Source organism: Balaenoptera acutorostrata, chromosome 1 (genome assembly GCF_949987535.1).
Source record: "Balaenoptera acutorostrata chromosome 1, mBalAcu1.1, whole genome shotgun sequence".
NCBI classification, from domain to species: Eukaryota; Metazoa; Chordata; class Mammalia; order Artiodactyla; family Balaenopteridae; genus Balaenoptera; species Balaenoptera acutorostrata.
This window is the reverse complement of record NC_080064.1, coordinates 135481609-135502431: the sequence shown is the minus strand read 5'-3', so window position 1 is coordinate 135502431 and position 20823 is coordinate 135481609. Positions and strand designations below refer to the sequence as shown.

The 20823-nt window shown below is 43.0% G+C and overlaps 1 protein-coding gene across 1 annotated transcript in view; it reads left to right on the top strand.

Moving 5' to 3' along the window:
* Positions 1-20823, top strand: part of TNR (tenascin R) — a 426026-nt gene that overhangs the window by 385744 nt on the left and 19459 nt on the right. Inside the window, exons 14-18 of the mRNA XM_007165361.2 lie at positions 429-575; positions 3137-3256; positions 5835-5978; positions 6649-6779; positions 7997-8129. Coding sequence (XP_007165423.2) covers positions 429-575; positions 3137-3256; positions 5835-5978; positions 6649-6779; positions 7997-8129 — 675 coding nt within the window. The remainder of the gene's footprint in view (positions 1-428; positions 576-3136; positions 3257-5834; positions 5979-6648; positions 6780-7996; positions 8130-20823) is intronic.

Here is a 20823-nt window from a genome sequence, read left to right as displayed (position 1 = left end):
CCAGACCTCACTTGCATCCTAACAGTTCTTGCTGGTGCATGTGGAATTGTTAATGAAGTAGAGGGTACAATCACTTCCAGTGAGGGGGTGGGATAATTTTCCAGACTACCCTGTCTCTGGGCTGCATGGACCACTCTTTTCCGCCATTCCCTCTATATTGCTTTAAGACTAGTTTGTTAGAAAACCACCTAATAAATAGTTTTTTTTTTCCTTTGCTCCTGGGATCCTATATAATGAGGGGGTGGGATCAGCATGCAAGGTATCTTCAAGTTCCAACATTCCCAGCCTCCCCGTCCCCCAACTGGGTGCTGAGCCTTGCACCCATATTGGCTTCATGAAAAAAGGAGTGCCACCAGGAGCTCCTGTATTATGAGCGGTGTATATACAGGATCCACTGACCTTGACCTGTGGCTTCTGTTCTTCCTTAGTGGGACGACTGGACAGCTCAGTGGTGCCCAACACAGTGACAGAATTCACCATCACCAAGCTGTACCCAGCTACCGAATATGAAATCAGCCTCAACAGCGTGCGGGGCAGGGAAGAGAGTGAGCGGATCTGCACTCTTGTGCACACAGGTGGGCATGTCTCCCTATCATGGGCCAAGTCGGGACCCTGGCTGAGGACCTGTGACCAACAAAAGAGGGAAAGAGTGAAGTTGTCCTGGCTAATGAAGAGGACACTGATCCTGCGATCCCAGGCTCCTCTCCTGGGTGCTCCTCTGACTCACATTGTTATGCAAAGCAATTTGCAATGTTCTCCCCTTTGACCTCCTCTGTAACACTAGGAGTTTAGAGAGGCACCTTCTAAGAGTCTTACTGGTTTAGGTCAGACATTTTCATGGAACTTCCAGTATGAAAAGTAACCTTCCAAAGACTCATGACAGAAGTGAATTCCAGAACAGACATCTGATTCATCCTGTCTAATTGTTAAAAAGACTCAGACAAGGAAATTTTACCTTAGAGAAAAAACAAAAGGGGGCTGTTATTCCAGTAATGACCCTTGGGGTCATGAAACTCCTCATCCTATGTGACCAGAAACCACCAAGTAGCTGCATCTGTTCTTGCTTTATGCTCCAGGGAGGAGGAAGGAGGTGCTTTTCTCTGGAAAAATGGTGGGCCTGAGGACAGGGCTCTGGCAGCAGCTCCCCTGCTCTCCTTCTCTGACCCCTCAACCAGCCCATCATGCAGAACTAGGAAAGATTTGCCGTAGAAGACACAAGAGGGAACAGCCAAAGTTTCCTGTTGCAACCCCAGACCTAACTCTCCATAAGGCTATCGTTCCTGTAGCACACAGGAAAACATCCAGCTTGCCTCATGAGGAGAACGCCTGGATTTCCTGAGGCTGCTTACTTCCCTCAGAGAATCGTATTTTTTGAACGAGGGCAACTTGGAATTCCTCACTGCTTTTGTAGATAAACTCACTAGCCCAGAAAGAACATCCCTATGGCCATGGCCAAAGAAACATTCCTTCAGAAAATCAAAAAATTATTCATCTAAAGACACCACAGGATGTTCTAATCTTCCCTAATCTCCTTCCATGCCTATGACTACAGATAATGCAGCCATGTTTTTGGTTCAATCTTACCCTTTCTATCAAGTTATCTATGACCATTAAAGTATCAACAGATATTGACCTGAAGTGATGTCCAATGAGTAAAAAGAAGCTCCCCGCCACCCCCCATACTTTCCTCAAAGTCTTAGAAATCATGTTAAAGAAATTAGGGTTCTTCTCAGTGAGGACAATAAAATGGACTTCAAGAGCCTCCTACCCCGGAAGTAAAGGAGAACAACAATTCAGGTCAAAAACTCATTCCTTGGGTTCTTGGTCATAAGCAAGTCTCTCTAAAGCAGGTATTCAGTAGTGCACCAACCCAAACTGCCCTCCCTCAAGTTCAGGCAGAGCTATTTTGGCAACTCCCAATAACCATATTACTCACAGAGATGTCTTATTTTGTTGTTTTAATATGATGTCTATGATTTTATAACTTTTGGCAATGAGTACTCCTCGGAGTCTCATGGTCAATCTCAGAAAGGTCAAGCTAATTGTAGTCTCATAAGACTTTTCTTCTTTGTTTCTTTTCAATAAGGTTGCATTCGAAGACCTTGTTCAAGGCACAGATTATGGATACAATTCAGATGTTAAAATTGTAAACATATTTTATGGTTGTTTCTTTGAAATAAAAGACACAGACAAGCGATAAGAACCTTCAGTTAGAGAACAGGACCAGGTCAACAGCATATCTTGGTCCCCAAAAGTAAATTACATGACACGTAGGGTGAGTTGATGCCTAAACTACTGTAATAACCTGCATTTCTAAGATAAATCCCAACTTTATGGAAGGGAGGCACAGTAAGGAAACAAATGCATGGAGCATAGGCAAGTGAGAATAAGAACATGGTGCTATGATGAGCAACCTCTGTTCCTCAACGGGCACTCCTGGCTTTAAGCCTGGACGAAGTCCCTTGACTCTCTATGCCACAAAAAGGATCCCCAGGGCTCAGTACAGAGTCAGCCTCGTAAGTAGCAAAGCAAGAATTCAGTAATCAGATCTGACTTTAAAGGCAACCTGAGTCCCATTCTTCACTCCACAAGTATTTACTGAGTAGCTTCTAAGTTCCAGGTGCTGGGGTTACTCCCTGACTTCATGGAACTCCCACCACACTTCCTGACGTTCATCAACAGAGATTGTTCCACAAGGCATGCCCCTTGTATTTATCAAAGAACAAAGAGCCTGGGAAGCATATTAGCTCATTAACTAGAAATATAATAGTTTCTATAGCATGTTCTTAGTTTCTCCATCTAGGTTTAAATATCTAAAACACAACATCCATACCATGGACACCCCCGTAACACCTGACAGCGCTCTGCACATAAGAAGTTAATGAATGAATTAAAAAGGAACTTCTGAGGGCAATTAGGGGAGCATGGGGTGCTTGAGAGGAAGGAGGAATGGGAGAAGGGGAAGGGGCTGATGGAATCAGAAGGGGAGAAAGGAAAGAGGTCCTCACTCACTTCATTATTTTGTATAGTGCAGCAGCAGACATGCATCCTGGGTGAGACTATAGGAGACGGTTCTCTGCTCTTCCATCCCGCAGTTCCTCTTACCTTTACCTGATATTTTCCTGTACTGTTTCAGCCATGGACAATCCTGTGGATCTGACTGCTACCAACATCACTCCAACAGAAGCTCTGCTGAAGTGGAAGGCACCAGTGAGTGAAGTGGAGAACTACGTCATTGTTCTCACACACTTTGCAGGTGGGTGTCTGCGGTTCTATGCATCAGGGGGGAACGGTGGGGATGGGGGCTGAAGACTAGTATGAAAGTAAAAAAAAACCAAAACATTTTATCCATCTGAGAGAAAATTGTAAATTTTCCTGCTTTAATTTCACCATAAAGCCCTCAAGATAGCCCCCAAACTCTGTGAACTGTATCAACTATGAGAATTGAGAAAGCTGAATCTAAAAGGTATAAGAAGGGTATGTAACCAAGAGGAAACAAAAACAGAAATAGCACTTGGAAGACAAAACTCAGAACTTGCCCCAAAATGCTGCAAGCAAGAAAGCTGACTTTTCTAGATATTTACAGAGTGAACAAAGCACTAAAGGACCATCCATGGTAACAGGTGACAAAGGATTCAGAACTACTAAGCTCTTCTGTTGCTTTGATCTTCTCTACTCATATCCATCCCAAAAGGTTGAGCCAACGTGAAATCTTGAGTTGCAACGTCTTCTTCACTATACTTGTTCACCTTAACGCTATTTGAAGTTGAACAGAGAAGCCCAAAGCAAAATAGTGTTGAGTAATTCAAGTTCCTAAGCCAAGGAAAATTATTTCCCTGCCTAAATTATACATGTGCTCACAGAATATTGTGGGTTATAGGCAGGAATCCAGAGAACAAAGATACCAGAAGAGAGAAGGCAGGCAGATGTCTTAATTTTCAAAAATGACAGATTAAGTCAATTCTGTAAGCTGAAAAGTAAACTGACTGTCAAAGCTTGGGAAAGTAAAAACCAAAACAGACTATTAAATAAGCTGGAAGGGAATCAGTGATTACTACATACCAGCACAGGTTCACTAAGTATGAGTTTTACCAAAACCACTTTATGTCCTTTTTTTTAACTGGCAAGTCCGAGAGCACATTAGTATCTCAGCAAGGCATTAAAAAGACCCACTTACCACTTAGATGGAAAAATACATGGTGGACCGCATTTGGAGTTACATAGCTGATTGAATGATTGACCCTCCTTAGAGAATGAATATCATTACTATGGATACATCCTAACCTCCCTGTGTGCATGCAAAAGCCACTTCAACCCCTACCAGTCCTCCTTGCACATTATGACCCTGCATTTCTTAATTCTCACCTGCTTTCTCAAACCACCGTGCACATGCTCTTTCCTCTACCAGGAAACGCTCTCCCTACTTATCTGCCTAGTAAACCCATCCTTTAAGCCTTAGTTTCAACACTATCTCCATTATTCCCCTAAGGCAGTCAGATACACCTGCTCACAGATACGAAGCACAGAGCTCCATCACAGCCATTAATTTCCATTCATTCAACAACTTCTTTTGCTGCCCTCCCATGTGCCATGCACTCTCTAAGGCTATAAAGATTCAGAGACCAAACATGAGTTCTTGTCTTTGCAGAACTCACTTCTGGTGATGATGCAGACAAGTAAAGAGTTACAACCCAACGTGGGCAGTGTCATGATTTGGGCAAACACAAAACACCAGTGTGCCACCTCTGATGGGCCACTGTGATTTGGGGTGAAGGTGTTGAGGGGAAGAAAGAAGGCAGATCTTAGATAAAGTTAAAGACAAAGAGAATAGGAGAAGAAGGGGCGTTCCAAGAAAAACAGTACCCTGTATGGAGAGAGAGAGAGTGGGGAGTTTGAGGAACTGCTGTAGTTGATGTGGCTGGGAAGCTGACAGTTGGCAGCATATGCAAAGGAAGATATTAAAGAAATAGAGCCCTTATGTGAGCTCTTCCAAAAGACAAAACTGTGATCAATAGAATCCAAATTCACATATATTTTAATAAACTGAAACAGTGGCCCAAAACTCAGTCAACAAGGCAAAATGCAGTAGAAATGAATGCAAAGCTCTTCCCATGGGTGCAAAAAATCAACTAAAATCAACTACACAAGGTAAGGCTGGGGAGTGGGTTATAAACAAGATCTTTGATGAATGATAATCTCAGCATGTGATAAAAATATCCCATGACTGTCTCAAAACCTATGGATTAATATACATAATTGGCACAAATAGAAGCAGAGACTGACCCTGTTTCTTTCATTGTCAGTACAATGAAAACTGACAATGTACTGACATTACAATGTATTGTAATGAAGCAATCTCAATGATCGTTTTCAATTCTCTTCTGAGTTTTGTATTTCAGCAAGGACACTGATAGACTGTTACTCGTTTAGAGAAAGGTAGCCAGGATTGTGACAGTTTTAGAATCATCACATACATATAATGGGGATTGGGGGCTGAATTTTCTCAGTCTAGAAGAGAGAAGACTTGACTACGAAGGGTGGGGGGCAGGAAAAGGTCAGGTGGACAAAGGATTTGGTTTATTCTTGTAACTCCAGAGACCCGAGTAGAAGTTATACAAAAGACAATTTGGCCTCCAAATAATTTCTCCATTAAGATGCAAAACAAGATGAGAGGGGAGCTTTGTATGGAATAAAATGCTAAGCTCAATAACCTCTAAAAGATTTTTTCCAAAATTCTCTAATATTGCATCTTTATGAAATGCCTTTGGATATGATAGGTCTTTCCTAAGTTGAAGAGCCTTATTCATTCCTCATCCATAACCATCTGATTTCAGTTGCTGGAGAGACCATCCTGGTTGATGGAGACAGTGAGGAATTCCAGCTTGTTGACCTGCTTCCTAGGACCCACTATACCGTCACTATGTATGCCGCCAGTGGGCCTCTCACCAGTGGCACCATTAGCACCAACTTCTCTACCCGTGAGTACATGGCCAGCTACATACCTAGTAGCCTGGGAGGCTTTTACTGATGCTGAAAATGATCAGTTTCCATGTGCTGGACTAGATTATAGTCTCTAGGTTTTGGACAATGCAGCTATGAGCTATTCTTATTTTAGTTAACTGCAGCCCAAATGCCAGTGAAAGTGAGTTGCAGCTCTCTTCCTGGGTCTGGCTGACAGCAGTAGAACCAGGCCAACAGAGGCCAGTACTGAGAATGCATCTGGCCCGGAAAAATCTGATGGATATTAAAGGGCTTAATATTGGGGAGGGAGTTGCTGGGTACGGTCATGGCCAGGAGAACAGTAGACAAAGGTATAGATGTGGGAATGTTATATGTTCAAGAGTGAACTCACAGACATGCAGGTTTAACAAGGTCATGATTTCAGACCTAGAGGGTCAGATCGGAAGATGTCACATCTAGGCCCAGAGGGTCAGGTGAGGGAAGGGGGAATAGCTGCAGGAATGATCATGACCTGACGATTATCTTCTGACCCAGGAGTGCCCTTTATGCTCCTGGCCAAGCTAGAACTGGGGTTAGCATGTGAGCAGCCCAGAGACCACATAGATAGACAGACTGATCTACATGCCTGGAATCAAAGAGGAAGGAGATAGAGGGACAGGCATTCCTGGCATTTTCTCCTCTCTGCAGTCCTGGACGCTCCTGCAAATCTGACAGCAAGTGAAGTCACCAGACAAAGTGCCCTGATCTCCTGGCAGCCTCCCAGAGCAGAGACTGAGAATTACATCTTGACCTACAAATCCACTGACGGAAGCCGCAAGGTGAGATTTTTCTGGAAAGGGGGAAGACCGTTGCTGTCAAGCAATCCACAGGGAACAAGCTAGGTTTGCCACTATGGATACCTAGCGTGCTGTGGAGGAAAGAGCCCTCACCTGCAAGCCAGCGATTTGGGTGCTAGTCTTGCCTCCACTATTACTCTCCATACGAGTTGAGGCAAAGCACTCAACCTCTCTGAGCCTCAGTTTCTTCTCTAGGTAATGGGGGCATCTACCTTGCAACTTCACTCAGTTGTGGTGATGCGACCAATATGATGACGCACCAGCTTCCAAGCCAATATAAGTACACAGTATTGGAACGGTTTTTCACTAACAGGGCCAAGCAAACATGAGCTGGATACCAAATCGGACAGTCTCATATGCCTCTAGATAAGCATTATAAAGGCTACATCTATATAGCCCACAGTAGAGGTGACAAATTTCGGTTTTAGGTGATCAGTTGAAACAGTTCACCTAGAGCACTGGTAGTCAAATTTTTGTTAACAGTGTAATCCTTTTTTAAAGTGAAATCAGGGGTTTTCCTGGTGGCGCAGTGGTTGAGAATCTGCCTGCCAATGCAGGGGACACAGTTTCGAGCCCTGGTCTGGGAAGATCCCACATGCTGCCGTGGAGCAACTAGGCCGGTGAGCCACAACTACTGAGCCTGCGCGTCTGGAGCCTGTGCTCCGCAACAAGAGAGGCCACGATAGTGAGAGGCCCGCGCACCGCGATGAAGAGTAGCCCCCGCTTGCCGCAACTAGAGAAAGCCCTGGCACAGAAACGAAGACCCAACACAGCCATAAATAAATAAATAAATAATTTTTAAAAAATAAATAAATAAAGTGAAATCATATTCAGAAGCCAAATACACAGAATAGATTTAAGTAGAGCTAGTCTGTTGGATGTGGAAGAGGGAAGCCTAGGTTCCTGCATCCTCAGGGCTCCAGGAGGCCCTGTGCAATCCAAAAATCACTGGGTTCAATAATCCCGGGCCTAAGTTTCTCCCAATGTGCATCCGTGAGATAGGAGCTGGCCTCAGTCTCACATAGGAGCTGTTTTCTCTGCTTATTGGAACGGTTTCCTTCTTACGTAATGTGGGATGGAGAGGATAAAAAAGGCCACTGCAATACTGACCTTGGGGTCTGACCTTCCCTTCCCCACTGCCCTCCATGGTGACCCCTCTGCTCAGCCCCTTGCACCTCCCTCCTCCGCTCATCCCGCAGGAGCTGATTGTGGACGCGGAGGACACGTGGATCCGACTGGAGGGCCTGTCCGAGAGCACAGACTACACGGTGCTCCTGCAGGCGGCCCAGGACACTGAGCGGAGCAGCATCACCTCCACCGCCTTCACCACAGGTGAGAGATCTCCTGCCGCTCTGATGCCTTCTCCTCCCCTGCGTGGCGTCTGGCTCCTCGGCTGCCTCTGCTGAGACTTGGCCAGGGAGGAGCCCATCAGTGAAACTCGACTGCCTCTTCCCGCAAAGGAAAATAATTATTCCCTCCACTCCTGCCTTCCAAGGCCCTGCCAGGAACCTCTCACTACCAGGGCAACCACAGGAACTGGCAGTACAAAGTCCTGGTCCACCTGCACCAACCAAATGCACCAAGTAAGAGAGCAGGCTCCTGTTTAGATTTTCTGCAAGGGTCTTTCCAGCACAGTTTGTCCTTCCCTCCTTCCTTCCTCTGCTGCCTGTAATCAGATTCACCTAGTAAAAGTCACAGGAGGAAAGCCCCAATATTAAAACTGTGGTTCTTCTCCACACACAAAGCACTTTTGCATTTCTATGGTCTCAACTCATCCTTATAACAACTGGTGAGAAGGGCCTTATTATCCCCATTTCATCTCAGATGATGAAACTCAGGTGCATGGAGATCAAATAACTTACATGGTAGTTAAGTGGCTGGGTCAGAACTTGAACCAAGGTCTTCTCCTTCTAAATCCAGCATTCTTCCTGCCTTCCCTCATTTAAGTATCAGCAGAAGATACTGGAAATGCCCTTAAGGGATAAGGGTGTCCTACTGTGTATAACAGGAAATAAACTAACACCTGACCTCTGAGGGCTATCTGACAGGCACTGCTGTTCTAACTGCATTACGTGTACTATTTAATTCTCATGACAGCTTATGAGGTATGTTCTAGTATCCTTATTTACAGATGAGGAAATTAGGCCACAGAGAGGTGAGGTAACTCACCCAAGATCCCATATTTCTCAAGTAGGAGAGCTGGGATTGACCCCCAGTTGTTCTGCCTCTGGAGTCTGTGCTGTTAACAACCGTTTCTAACACTTCCAACGGTACCTCTCTACAGTCTGTAATGTGGGACTGCCCAGTCCAGACCTTGAATTCTCTCCCCCTCCCATATTCGGAAGGGGTTGGCTCTACACAGTGTGGGGCAAGTGTAGGCATGTTCCTTATCCCTAGACACACTTCTGCCTGCCATCTTAGAGCACCAGGATGATTGGATTGCTGTCCACACCCCAGAGCCCATCCTCCCATCACCAGAGAGAGGTGACAGAAATTCCCCCATCCCTACCCAGGTGCCTCCCCCACTAGACTTGTTCTGAATAACAAAGCAGGACACTGGACCAAATACATTAAAACATCGCTGGTGATTCTTTAGGGTAGTGAGATTATGAATGAGTCCCCTTTTTCCTTCTGTTTTATACTTTTCAATATCTTGCAAAGTGTCGACAACGAGCACATTAATCAGAAAAACAATTTTTAATTAAAAAATAAAAATAAACCTTGGTCACACAACCAAGACATGAATCCAAGAGGGTCCTTGACAAGTGGAATTTGGAGGACACTTGATCTCTTTTATGGGCTGAAGTCAGTTACGCTCACCCTCCATGACCTTTCTAGGGGTATCTTATCTCAGAACCAAGGCGTCACCCTCTTCTTGGTCAAGCTCTTCCCTGCACATTCACAGGTTAATTAAAGAGTCCTCTAGGGTTTCCTTTCCCAAGCCACCACTCTAAGACCCATGGATTGGAGTTTCTTCACTGAATTAAAATTGTCCTTCCCCTAAAAAGAACACAGATGACAGAAACATAAACAGAGCCCCTGATCTGCATATTTATTAGGTCTAAACTAATCATTTCATTCCAAAAATGCATGGGTTTCAAGGCTTGCTCAGTGTAGTATGAGCTTTCAATTCCCATCCTGGTAACGCCACAGCTAGTGGTTGTGAGCAGGAAGACAATATGCCTGAGGTTTCTGCAGTATCTTGCAGCTGTGCCTTGCTCCAGGTCTGCCTGGGCTGTAAGAGTATGCCAGCTTCTGTGCCCACCGCTGGCCTCTCTTAGATGAAGCTGCCCCCAGCGGGTGTGCAATAGTTGGAATCCCAAATCCAGCTGGGGGCCCAGCAAGATCCAATAAACAGAGGGTTGACAATTCATGGAAATCTGGGGAAGAGCCCAGGGTAGTGGCTTTGTTCAGAGGACAGCACAGGGGGACCATCAGGCTGTATTTAGGTATTTCTTCGTTTGTTTGTATGAGACTTCAACTGACACTGGGCGACTGCAGCATGACCAATACCCCTCGGAAAGGAGAACACTGAAGAGCCCACTTGCCTGTACCATCAGTGTAAGTTACTGCCCGAGTTGCTCCAAGCAGTTTGGGGAATCAGAGAAGGACTTGCTACTACAACTACAGTGGTACATGGCAAAGATGGGTCCACGTTTAGAAGTTTTCACAGAGTTTTACTGGAAAGCTCAAATTCAAATCTCAATCACTGATGCATACCAAACCCTGCTGGCTTTGTCTTGGAGATTTATCAGAACCCCCTGAAATGACCAGTTACAGAATGAAAAGTTCAGGGACAGAAGTAATGCATGTGACATCACCTTGCACAAAGCCTGGCACATAGCAGACATAATAAATGGTGGCTGAGTGGAATAGTTAAATCCCAGCTGCAGAGCACAGAAGAGGGGTTTCTGGTTAAAGAAAGCTCTAGGAGGAGAGGATTCTCAGTATCCTTCAAAGGGAAGACACAGGCAAAAAAGGTACTGCCTGCAGAGTATGATGCCCAACGTCCCTCTGATTGCAGGCTCTTTCTGCCACCCCACATGCAAATTTCCCTGAATAAATTACACAAAGCCTACAGAGTCATTTGCATGTCGATATTAATGAGTCCTCATTGCCTGTGTCACGCCCTCCCCCTTTTCTACCCCCATCCTCCAATTCCCCCACCAAAAAAGCAAATTTTATTAAAGAAGAAGAGAGTACAAGGGTACCAGCTTCCTAAGTATGGGGGTGGAGATGTTCTCGAGAAGGATTGGGGTTTACTTGATAGGTGGCATGAGCTAGACTCCTTTACAAGGAGTCTGGGAAAAGAGAGGCCTCCGGCACCTGGGCGCCCAGGTGTTTCTCATCCCAGAACTCCCCTGTCTGCCCGTATATCTCCTGAGATGCCCTGAGAGTGGGCTTCCTCTGGGAAGAGTGGTTGGGGGAGCAGCACCTCAGGTCTGATTCTGCTCTTCTCTGAGCACCCCCGACACTCAGCACATCCCAAACCATCCTCTTCCTGCCCCTCCATCAGGACCAGTGCTTATTCCCCTCACACCCCCACAGCCACGTGGTGCACCCTGCAAGCTCCATCTGCAGGATCCTGTCACTTGCTTAAAAGAGAGAGAGAGAGAGAGGGAGAGAAAGAGAAAGAAACAAAAACAAAGAGCAGAGTATCTTCACGTACTCGAAAGATTGGAGGCCTGCTGGCCTGAACCCCATGAATCACTCCTGCTGGGCAAGAGGGCTGAGGAACACCAGAGCATCCTATGTTACGGCAAACCAGGGCTGATGGATTTAGAGGCTAATTTCATTCTAATAACTGGCATCCTTTCTGACTTCACTGACAGTACCTGAGCTTTCCACTTACCAGCATCCTATTCTTAGGACAGGCTGATCTCAGCTGATCTTTCTAAGCGTTTTATACGTTGTGTCTTAGGGAATAAAAGAGCTTAAAGCTGGACCCCAAAGTGGCCTCCATCCATTGACAAGCCCTCATCTTGTCCTGGGTGGGCCAAGTAAAGAGACTCATTTCAAGCAGCTGCCTACTTAAGGGTCTAGAAAAAAGTTGAGATGTTAAAAAAATAAAATAAAAATAAGAGAGAGAAAAAAGGGAAGAACTGGCTCCCACAAAACCTCAAAAAACTCCTTTGATCAAGATGTCTCCCCTTGTTGCATTCCTGCCATATAACATAAGCCCATTTCATTCTTTCCATCATGTTAATAGCTTCCAGTCCTCTTGTCTCTGGTGTTTGCACAAGACTCTGGGGGGAATTAAATACAAGTAGTATGGAAGAGGAAAAAAAATATGGACACATTATTTATAATTTACTGTCGCCTGAAATTTCATTCAAGGTCTACTTGTCTTTTAGAGACATGAATATAAATGAGGAAACAAATATTCCCCACAGAGCAACAGGGACTTTGTGAAATGATCTTCTGAGAAGCCAATTTCATTGTCTATTTTAATACTATAAGAAGCAAACAAGGCGCTCACTAAAGCTTGTCCTCTGAGACAGTGAACACAATAAAACTGGTTGTCTTGACCTTGAGGTTAAGCGAAGACAATCATTTTCGGAAGCACCCAGAGACGGGTAATGAGAAGTTTTCTTTATTGCCTTTGCTTCCGTCCCTGCTCTTCCAAAGCCAGGCTGAGCTGCTCTCTGGGGCTTTTCAGGAAAACTCTGAGAGTGTACTCTAACACAAGTTTCAGTTTTTGAGGTTGTGAAAATTAAGGAAAATGGGCAAACCCTAGGTTCTGGAACAATAGATGGTGGATCATGCAAGTCCACATAGTTATCAATGGGCAAGGAAAGCCTGATGACCACTATTCATCGCAATCTACTCCTATGTATGCCACACTTTCCCGCACCAGAGTAGGGAACTGAAGGGGCTTCTCTCCGCTCCACTACTTAGAAACAGCTCTGAGTAGAGCTGAGTAAACAGCTCTGAGTAAACTTCACTGAGACAAGCAAACCCCTAAAAGGAGAGGCCCACCTTCTCCTTTGTCCATCAGGGTTCCTGTGCTAGATGAGGATTAGCTATTATTATTTGAACTTTTGAAGTCTTTCTTAAAAAAATCTTTCCCTTGCCTGTAGGACACAAACATATTTTTCTATACAACCTTCTATTAACTTACTGGATTTATTTTTATATCTAGTCTATTTTGTACACAGTATTAAGCAGGGATACAGTGAGCCAATTTCCCCAGCATCTTTTACTGAATAGTCCATCTATTCTCCATTGATTCGTGGTGCTGTATTGTATATTAAATTCCCACATATACATGGCTCTGTCTCTGAACTCTGAACTCCTATTCTATTCCATGCTCTATTTATCTGTTCTTTTGCCAACACTACATTGTGTTTTTTTTAACCTCCCCCAACATTTAATGTTTTTGACATCATATTCTACATCTTTTTGTTTTGTGTATCCCTTAACTACTTATTGTGAATATAGGTGATTTTACTACTTTTGTCTTTTAAACTTCCTACTAGCTTTATAAGTGGTTGATCTACTACCTTTACTGTATGTTTGCCTTTACCAGTGAGATTTTTCCTTTCATAATTTTCATGTTTCTAATAATGGTCTTTTCCTTTCCACTTAAAGAAGTCTCTTAACATGTCCTATAATGCCAGTTTAGTGGTGCTGAACTCTTTTAGCTTTTGTTTGTCCATAAAATTCTTTATCTCTCCTTCAAATCAGTAAGATAGGCCTGCTGGGTAGACTGTGGTTGTAGGTTCTTTCCTTTTATCACTTTGAATATTTCATGCTACACCCTCTGGCCTGCAAAGCTTCTACTGAAAAGTCAGCTGAAAGTCTCATGGGAGTCCCCTTGTATGAAACTAGTTGATTTTCACTTGCTGCTTTTAAAATTCTTTCTCTTTAATTTTTGCCATTTTAATTATAAAGTGTCTTGATGTGGACCTTTGGGCTCATCTTGTTTGGGACCCTGTCCTTCCTGAACTTGGATGTCTCTTTCCTTTCCCAGGTTAGGAAAGTTTTCAGCTATTATTTCTTCAAATAAGTTCTTTGCCCCCCTTTCTCTCTCTTCTCCTAATGGGACCCCAATAACGTGAATGTTAGTACACTTAATGTCGTTCCAGAGGTCTCTTAAACTATCCTCATTTTCTTAAGTTATTTTTCTTTTTTCTGTTCAGCTTGGGTAATTTCCACTACTCTGTCTTCCAGTTCTCTGATCTGTTCCTCTGTATCATCTAATCCACTGTTGATTTCTTTTAGTGTATTTTTTTTTAATTCAGTTATTGTATTCTTTAGTTCTGTTTGGGTCTTCTTTACATTTTCTAACTCTTTGTCAAACTCCTCACTGTATTCATTCATTCTTCTCCTGAGTTCATCAACCATCTTTATGATTGTTACCTTGAACTCTATTGGGTAGATTGCTTATCTCCACTTTGTTTAGTTCTTTTGAGGTTTTGTCTTGTTCTTTCATTGGAACATATTCCTATGTCTTCTCATTTTGCCTCATTCTCTATTTTTATTTCTACGTATTAAGTAGGTCAGTTATGTTTCCCCATCTCGGATTGGTAGCCTTATGTAGGAGACGTCCTATGGGGCCCAGCAGCACACTGCTCTCTGGTCGCCAGAGCTATATACTCTAGAAGTTCCCCCTACGTGGGCTGTGTGGGCCCTTCTGTTGTGGCAGGGCTGACTATTGTGGGTATGCTCATAGGTGGGACTGGCCTCTGGCCTGGTTGGCTGCCTGGCCCTGACCCATGTGGCAGTTGCTGGCCCATGGTGGACAGGGCCAGGTTCTGGCAAGGCTAGCTGTGTAGTCCAAGGGATCCGAGGTTAGTGCCAGACCACTGGTGGGCGGGTAAGCCCCTGGTGCTAATAGGCTAGAAGGAGGATTCCAAAATGGCATTTGCCAGCACCAGTGTCCTTGTTATAGGACAAGCTCCCCAAAATGCCTGCCACCAACATCTATGTCCCCAGGGGGCATCCCAGTTGCCTCCTGTCTCTTTGGGAGGCTCTCCAAGATAAGCAAGTGGGTCTGATCCAGGCTTCATTCAAATTCCTGCCTCTGCACTGGGACTCACTTGCCACTATCTCCCCCCATCGCAGACCCTGGCCTCAACTAGGGTGGTCAGGAAAGGCCTCTCTTTGAGCTGAGACATTTCAGCCAGGAGTTGCAAGATGAGAGTGAATCACACAAGAAAAGCATTCCAAGCCTAGAGAAGAGTAATTACTACAACTCAAGGGAGGAATAACTTTGCCATGTTCAACAGATTAAAAGAAAACCAGGAAACTGGTTCAAGATGGTGGAGTAGAAGGACGTGCTCTCAGTCCCTCTTGCGAGAGCAGTGGAATCACAAGTAACTGCTGAACAATCATCTACAGGAAGACACTGGAACTCACCACAAAAGATAACCCACATTCAAAGACAAAGGAGAAGCCACAATGAGATGGTAGGAGGGGTGCAATCACAATAAAATCAAATCCCATAACTGCTGGGTGGGTGACTCACAAACTGGAGAACAATTTTACCACAGAAGTCCACTGGATTGAAGGTTCTGAGCCCCACGTCAGGCTTCCCAATCTCGGGTTCCAGCAACGGGAGGAGGAATTCCCAGAGAATCAGACTTTGAAGGCTAGCGGGATTTGCTTGCAGGACTTAGACTGAACTGGGGGAAACAGAGACTCCACTCTTGGAGGGCACACACAAAGTAGTGTGCACATCAGGACCAAGGGGGAAGGAGCAGTGACCCCATAGGAGACTGAACCAGATCTACCAGCCTGTGTTGGAGGGTCTCCTGCAGAAGCAGGGGGTGGCTGTGGCTCACCACAGGGACAAGGACACTGGCAGCAGAAGCTCTGGGAAGTACTCCTTGGCATGAGCCCTCCTGGAGTCCACCATTAGTCCCACCAAAGAGCCTGGCCTCCAGTGCTGGGTTGCCTTAGGCCAAACAACCAACAGGGAGGGAACTCAGCCCCACCCATCAGCAGACAAGCGGATTAAAGTTTTACTGAGCTCTGTCTATCAGAGCAACACCCAGCTCTACCCACCACCAGTCCCTCCCATCAGGAAGCTTGCATAAGCCTCTTAAATAGCCTCATCCACCAGAGGGCAGACAGCAGAAGCAAGAAGAACTACAATCCTGCAGTCTGTGGAATGAAAACCATATTCACAGAAATATACACAAAATGAAAAGGCAGAGGACGATGTAATAGATGAAGGAACAAGATAAAACCCCAGAAAAAAAGAACTAAATGAAGTGGAGGTAGGCAGCTTTCCAGAAAACGAATTCAGAATAATGATAGTGAAGATGATCCAAGACCTCAGAAAAAGAATGGAGGCAAAGATCGAGAAGATGCAAGAAATGTTTAACAAAGACATGTTTAGAAGAATTAAAGAAGAAACACCTGGAAAAATTAAACAACAAACAAACAGAGATGAACAATACAATAAATGAAATGAAAACTACACTAGAAGGAATCAATAGCAGAATAACTGAGACAGAAGAACAGATAAGTGACCTGGAAGACAGACTGGCGGAATTCACTGTAGCAGAACAAAATAAAGAAAACAGAATGAAAAGAAGTGAAGACAGCATAAGAGACTTCTAGGACAACATTAAACACACCAACATTCGCATTAGAGGTGTCCCAGAAGGAGAAGAGAGAGAGAAAGGACCCAAGAAAATATTTGAAGAGATTATAGTTGAAAACTTCCCTAACATGGGAAAGGAAATAGCCACCCAAGTCCAGGAAGCACAGAGAGTCCCAGGCGGCATAAACCCAAGGAGAAACATGCCGAGACACATAGTAATCAAATTGAACAAAATTAAAGACAAAGAAAAATTATTAAAAGCAACAAGGGAAAAACGACAAATAACATACAAGGGAACTCCCATAATGTTGACAGCTGAAACTGTCCAAGAGAAACTCTCCAAGAGAGAAGGGAGAGGCACGATATATTTAAAGTGATGAAAGGGAAGAAGCTACAACCAAAATTACTCTACCTGGCAAGGATCTCATTCAGATTTGATGGAGAAATCAAAAGCTTTAGACAAGCAAAAGCTAAGAGAATTCAGCACCACCAAACCAGCTCTACGACAAATGCTAAAGGAACTTCTCTAAGTGAGAAACACAAGAGAAGAAAAGGACCTACAAAAACAAACCCAAAACAATTAAGAAAATGGTCATAGGAACATACATATCTATAATTACCTTAAATGTGAATGCATTAAATGCTCCAACCAAAAGACACAGGCTCTCAGAATGGATACAAAAACAAGACCCATACATATGTTGCCTACGAGACCCACTTCAGACCTAGGGACACATACAGACTGAAAGTGAGGGGATGGAAAAAAATATTCCATGCAAATGGAAATCAAAAGAAAGCTGGAGTAGCAATGCTCATATCAGATAAAATAGACTTTAAAATACTGTTACAAGAGAAAAGGAAGGACACTACAAAATGATCAAGGGATCAATCCAAGAAGATATAACAGTTATAAATATATATATACACCCAAATTAGGAGCACCTCAATACATAAGGCAAATGCTAACATATAAAAGAGGATATCTACAGTAACACAATAATAGTAGGGGACTTTAACACCTCACTTACACCAATGGACAGATCATCCAGACAGAAAATTAATAAGGAAACAAAAATCTTAAATGACACAATAGACCAGATAGATTTAATTGACATTTATAGGACATTCCATCCAAAAACAGCAGATTACATTTTCGCCTCCAGTGCACACAGAACATTCTCCAGGATAGATCACATCTTGGATCACAAATCAAGCCTTGGTAAAATTAAGAAATTTGAAATCATATCAAGGATCTTTTCCAACCACGCTATGAGATTAGAAATAAATTACAGGGGAAAAAAAGTAAAAAACACAAACACGTGGAGGCTAAACAATATGTTACTAAACAACCAAGAGATCACTGAAGAAATCAAAGAGGAAATCAAAACATACCTAGAGACAAATGACAATGAAAACACAATGATCCAAAACCTATGGGATGCAGCAAAAGCAGTTCAAAGGGCAAGTTTATAGCAATACAATCCTACCTCAAGAAACAAGAAACATCTCAAATAAACAACCTAACCTTACACCTAAGAAACTAGGGAAAGAAGAACAAACAAAACCCAAAGTTAGTAGAAGGAAAGAAATCATAAAGATCAGAGCAGAAATAAATGAAGTAGAAACAAAGAAAACAATAGTAAAGATCAATAAAACTAAAAGCTGGTTCTTTGAGAAGATAAACAAAATTGATAAACCTTTAGCCAGACTCATCAAGAAAAAGGAGAGGACTCAAATCAATAAAATTAGAAATGAAAAAGGAGAAGTTACAACGGACACCACAGAAATACAAAGCATCATAAGTGACTACTACAAGCAACTCTATGCTCAATAAAATGGACACCTGGAAGAAATGGACAAATTCTTAGAAAGGTATAACCTTCCAAGACCGAACCAGGAAGAAATAGAAAATATGAACAGACCAATCACAAGTAATGAAATTGAAACTGTGATTAAAAATCTTCTAACATGGGCTTCCCTGGTGGCGCAGTGGTTAAGAATCTGCCTGCCAATGCAGGGGACACGGGTTCGAGCCCTGGTCTGGGAAGATCCCACATGCCACGGAGCAACTGAGCCCGTGCACCACAACTACTGAGCCTGTGCTCTAGAGCCTGTGAGCCACAACTACTGAGCCTGTGCGCCTAGAGCCCGTGCTCTACCACAAGAGAAGCCACGGCAATTAGAAACCTGCGCACAGCAACAAAGACCCAACGCAGCCAAAAACAAATAAAAATGAATAAAATTTTTAAAAAATCTTCCAACAAAGAAAAGTCCAGGACCACATGGCTTCACAGGTGAATTCTATCAAACATTTAGAGAAGAGTTAACACCCATCCTTCTCAAACTCTTCCAAAAAAATGCAGAGGAAGGAACACTCCCAAACTCATTCTACGAGGCCACAATCACCCTGATACCAAAACCAGACAGAGATACTACAAAAAAAGAAAATTACAAACCAGTATCACTGATGAATATAGATGCAAAAATCCTCAACAAAATACTAGCAAACAGAATCCAACAACACATTAAAAGGATCATACACCATGATCAAGTGGGATTTATCCCAGGGATGCAAGCCTTCTTCAATATACACAAATCAATCAATGTGATACACCATATTAACAAATTGAAGGAAAAAAACCATATGATCATCTCCATAGAAACAGAAAAAACTTTTGACAAAATTCAACACTCATTTACGATAAAAACTCTCCAGAAAGTGGGCATAGAGGGAACCTACCTCAACATAATAAAGGCCATATATGACAAACCCTCAACAAACATCATTCTCAAAGGTGAAAAACTGAAAGCATTTCCTCTAAGATCAGGAACAAGACAAGGATATCCACTCTAGCCACTATTATTCAACATAGTTCTGGAAGTCCTAGCCATGGCAATCAGAGAAGAAAAAGAAATAAAAGGAATACAAATTGGAAAAGAAGAAGTCAAACTATCACTGTTTGCAGATACATAGACAACCCTAAAGATGCCACCAGAAAACTACTAGAGCTAATCAATGAATTTGGTAAAGTTGCAGGATACAAAATTAATGCACAGAAATCTCTTGCGTTCCTCTACACTAACAATGAAAGATCAGAAAGAGAAACTAAGGAAACAATCTCACTCACCATTGTAACAAAAAGAATAAAATACCTAGGAATAAACCTACCTAAGGAGGTAAGAGACCTGTACTCAGAAAACTATAAGACACTGATTAAAGAAATCAAAGATAACACTAACAGATGGAGAGATATACCTTGTTCTTGGATTGGAAGAATCAATATTGTGAAAATGACTATACTACCCAGAGCAATCTACAGATTCAATGCAATCCCTATCAAATTACCAATGGCATTTTTTACAGAACTAGAACAAAAAATCTTAAAATTTGTATGGAGTCACAAAAGACCCCGAATAGCCAAAGCAATCTTCAGGGAAAAAAACAGAGCTGGAGGAATCAGACTCCCTGGCTTCAAACTATACTACAAAGCTACAGTAATCAAGACAATATGGTACTGGCACAAAACCAGAAATACGGATCAACTGTACAGGATAGAAAGCCCAGAGATAAACCCATGCACCTATGGTCAACTAATCTATGACAAAGGAGGCAAAAGATATACAATGGAGAAAAGACAGTCTCTTCCATAAGTGGTGCTGGGAAAACTGGACAGCTACACGTAAAAGAATGAAATTAGAACACTGCCTAACACCATACACAAAAGTAAACTCAAAATGGATTAAAGACCTAAATGTAAGCCTGGACATTATAAAACTCTTAGAGGAAAACATAGGAAGAACACTCTTTGACATAAATCACAGTAAGATCTTTTTTGACCCACCTCCTAGAGTAATGGAAATAAAAACAAAAATAAACAAATGGGACTTAATGAAACAAAAGCTTCTGCACAGCAAAGGAAACTATAAACAAGACGAAAAGACAACTCTCAGAATGGGAGAAAATATTTGCAAACAAATCAACATAGGATTAATCTCCAAAATATACAAGCAGCTCATGCAGCTCAATATTAAAAAAACAAACAACCCAATCAAAAAATGGGCAGAAGACCTAAATAGACACTTCTCCAAGGAAGACATACAGATGGCCAAGAGGCACAAGAAAAGCTGCTCAACACCACCAATTATTAGAGAAATGCAGATCAAAACTACAATGAGGTATCACCTCACACCAGTTAGAATGGGCAGCATCAGAAAATCGACAAACAACAAATGTTGGAGAGGGTGTGGAGAAAAGGGAACCCTCTTGCACTGTTGGTGGGAATGTAAATTGATACAGCCACTATGGAGAACAGTATGGAGGTTCCTTAAAAAACTAAAAATAGAATTACCATATGACCCAGCAATCCCACTACTGGGCATATACCCAGAGAAAACCATAATTCCAAAAGACACATGCACCCCAAGGTTCATTGCAGCACTATTTACAATAGCCAGGTCATGGAAGCAATCTAA